Source organism: Sprattus sprattus (genome assembly GCF_963457725.1).
Source record: "Sprattus sprattus genome assembly, chromosome: 1".
In the NCBI taxonomy this organism is placed as follows: domain Eukaryota; kingdom Metazoa; phylum Chordata; class Actinopteri; order Clupeiformes; family Clupeidae; genus Sprattus; species Sprattus sprattus.
The window spans coordinates 48712219-48714488 of record NC_137920.1 but is presented as its reverse complement, the minus strand read 5'-3'; the positions used below and the strand labels follow the sequence as shown (position 1 = coordinate 48714488).

The 2270-nt window shown below is 43.2% G+C and overlaps 1 protein-coding gene across 1 annotated transcript; it reads left to right on the top strand.

Annotated features, from left to right (window-relative positions):
• Positions 1-642: 642 nt before the first annotated feature.
• On the top strand, positions 643-1818 carry LOC308370117 (general transcription factor II-I repeat domain-containing protein 2A-like; the record flags this gene model as incomplete). The annotated part of the gene is made up of 1 exon (XM_080844699.1): positions 643-1818. The coding sequence occupies one exon, from the start codon at positions 643-645 to the stop codon at positions 1816-1818; it is 1176 nt and encodes a 391-aa protein (XP_080700825.1).
• Between the last annotated feature and the right edge of the window lie 452 nt (positions 1819-2270).

Genomic DNA, 2270 nt, shown 5'->3' with positions numbered 1-2270 from the left:
TGCTGTAAAATGAGTGGATCACGAAAAAGAAAAGTTGACAATGAGTGCCGAGTTTTTAACACGGAGTGGACAAGAAAATACTTCTTCACTGAATTCCAATCGAAGGCTGTATGCCTGATATGCAGAGAAACTGTCTCGGTTTTCAAGGAGTACAATATCAGCCGTCACTTTACTACGAAACATGCGAACTACGCTAGCAATCTGTCAACGCAAGAACGGGTGGCTACGGCTCAGAGGTTGGCGGCTAATTTAAAGACTCAGCAAAACGTTTTTCACCGACAAACTGCGATTCAAGAGTCAGCTACCAAGGCAAGTCTTTTGGTTTCATACGAAATAGCAAAGGCCAGCAAGCCTTTATCTGAAGGCGAGTTTGTAAAAGAATGCATGGTACAGACAGCAGATATCTTGTGCCCGGAGAACAAAAGCAAATTTGAAAATGTCAGTTTATCACGCAGGACTGTGACTCGCCGTGTGGAACTGATTGATGAAAATATAGTCAGCCAATTAAACAAAAAGTCTGATTCCTTTGAGTTATATTCACTAGCACTGGATGAAAGTACAGACGTAAAAGACACTGCTCAGCTCCTCATTTTTATCCGAGGCATTGACGACAGTTTTACTATAACAGAGGAGTTTTTGACCATGGAGTCAATGAAAGAAACAACGCGGGGAGAGGACTTGTATAACCAGGTGTCTGCTGTCATCGAAAGAATGAAGCTTCCTTGGAGTAAACTTGTCAATGTCACAACGGATGGATCGCCAAATTTAACTGGCAAAAATGTTGGGCTGCTGAGAAGAATCACGGATAGAGTGAAAGAGGAAAACCCTGACCAGGATCTTATTTTCCTTCACTGCATCATCCATCAGGAATCCCTGTGCAAGTCTGTATTGCAGCTTAATCATGTCGTGAATCCAGTCGTAAAACTCGTGAACTTTATACGAGCAAGGGGACTTCAGCACCGTCAGTTTATCGCGTTCCTGGAGGAAACTGATGCGGATCATCAGGACTTGCTGTACCACTCTCGCGTCCGCTGGTTAAGTTTGGGGAAAGTGTTACAACGAGTGTGGGAGCTGAAAGATGACATCATTGCATTTTTGGAGTTGATGGGGAAATCTGACGAGTTCCCTGAGCTAAGCGACAAGAACTGGCTTAGTGACTTTGCGTTTGCTGTGGACATATTGTCACACATGAATGAGCTGAATGTGAAACTACAGGGGAAATATCTGTTTGTTCACGACATGTACAAACATGTGAAAGCCTTCATCTCCAAGCTCACTTTGTTCTCCAGACAAATTGCGAACAAAACTTTCGCTCATTTCCCCACACTTGCCATGCAGGAAGAGGCACCGCGAAACGCAAAAAAATACTGCAAATCACTTGAGGACCTGCATGGAGAATTCAGCCGTAGGTTCTCTGATTTCGAAAAAATTGAACCGTCACTTCAGTTGGTGTCCTGTCCCCTGTCACAAGACCCTGACACAGCACCAGAGGAGCTGCAGTTGGAACTGATAGATCTTCAGTCTGACGCCGTCCTAAAGGAGAAGTTCAACTCTGTTAAACTGAATGACTTTTATGCTTCACTTAACAAAGCCACATTTCCAAACCTCCGGAGGGCTGCCCAGAAGATGCTGACTTTGTTTGGCTCGACTTATGTGTGTGAGCAGACATTCAGCGTCATGAACGCCAACAAATCCCGTCACAGATCGAGGTTAACGGATCAGCACCTCAGCTCTATCCTGAGAATTGCCACAACCAATATAACTCCAGACTTGGATGCACTGGCAAAACTTGGAGATCAACAACACTGTTCCCACTGAAACTGAAAGAGATGATGTGCTGCTGCAGCGAGGTAGGAGCCAAATCTCCTACACACAGCCTGCGTGGCTGTTAATGTAAATAATAAAGATGAGGTAAAAACATTTTTTTTTTTAATTATTATTATTTATTATTTACAATTTTGGTTTGGGCGCAGTGAGGTAACATTTTTTTTTATTATTATTATTTATTATTTACAATTTTTGTTTGGGCGCAGGCCTCAGATGTTTGATCAGTCACGTTACGACATGTATTTGCATTGTTCATGTTCTTGCAAATAAAAAATGTAACCTGTTAAAGGCCAAATCCTTTCGTGTGATGATTTTTACCCGTCATTATATTAGTTCACACAAACACTCCATCCATCTGTTCCTGGCCCGGCCCCTCTGTCAAATTTTAGAACCCAATGTGGCCCCCGAGTCAAAAAGTTTGCCCACCCCTGGGCCAGGGCAAT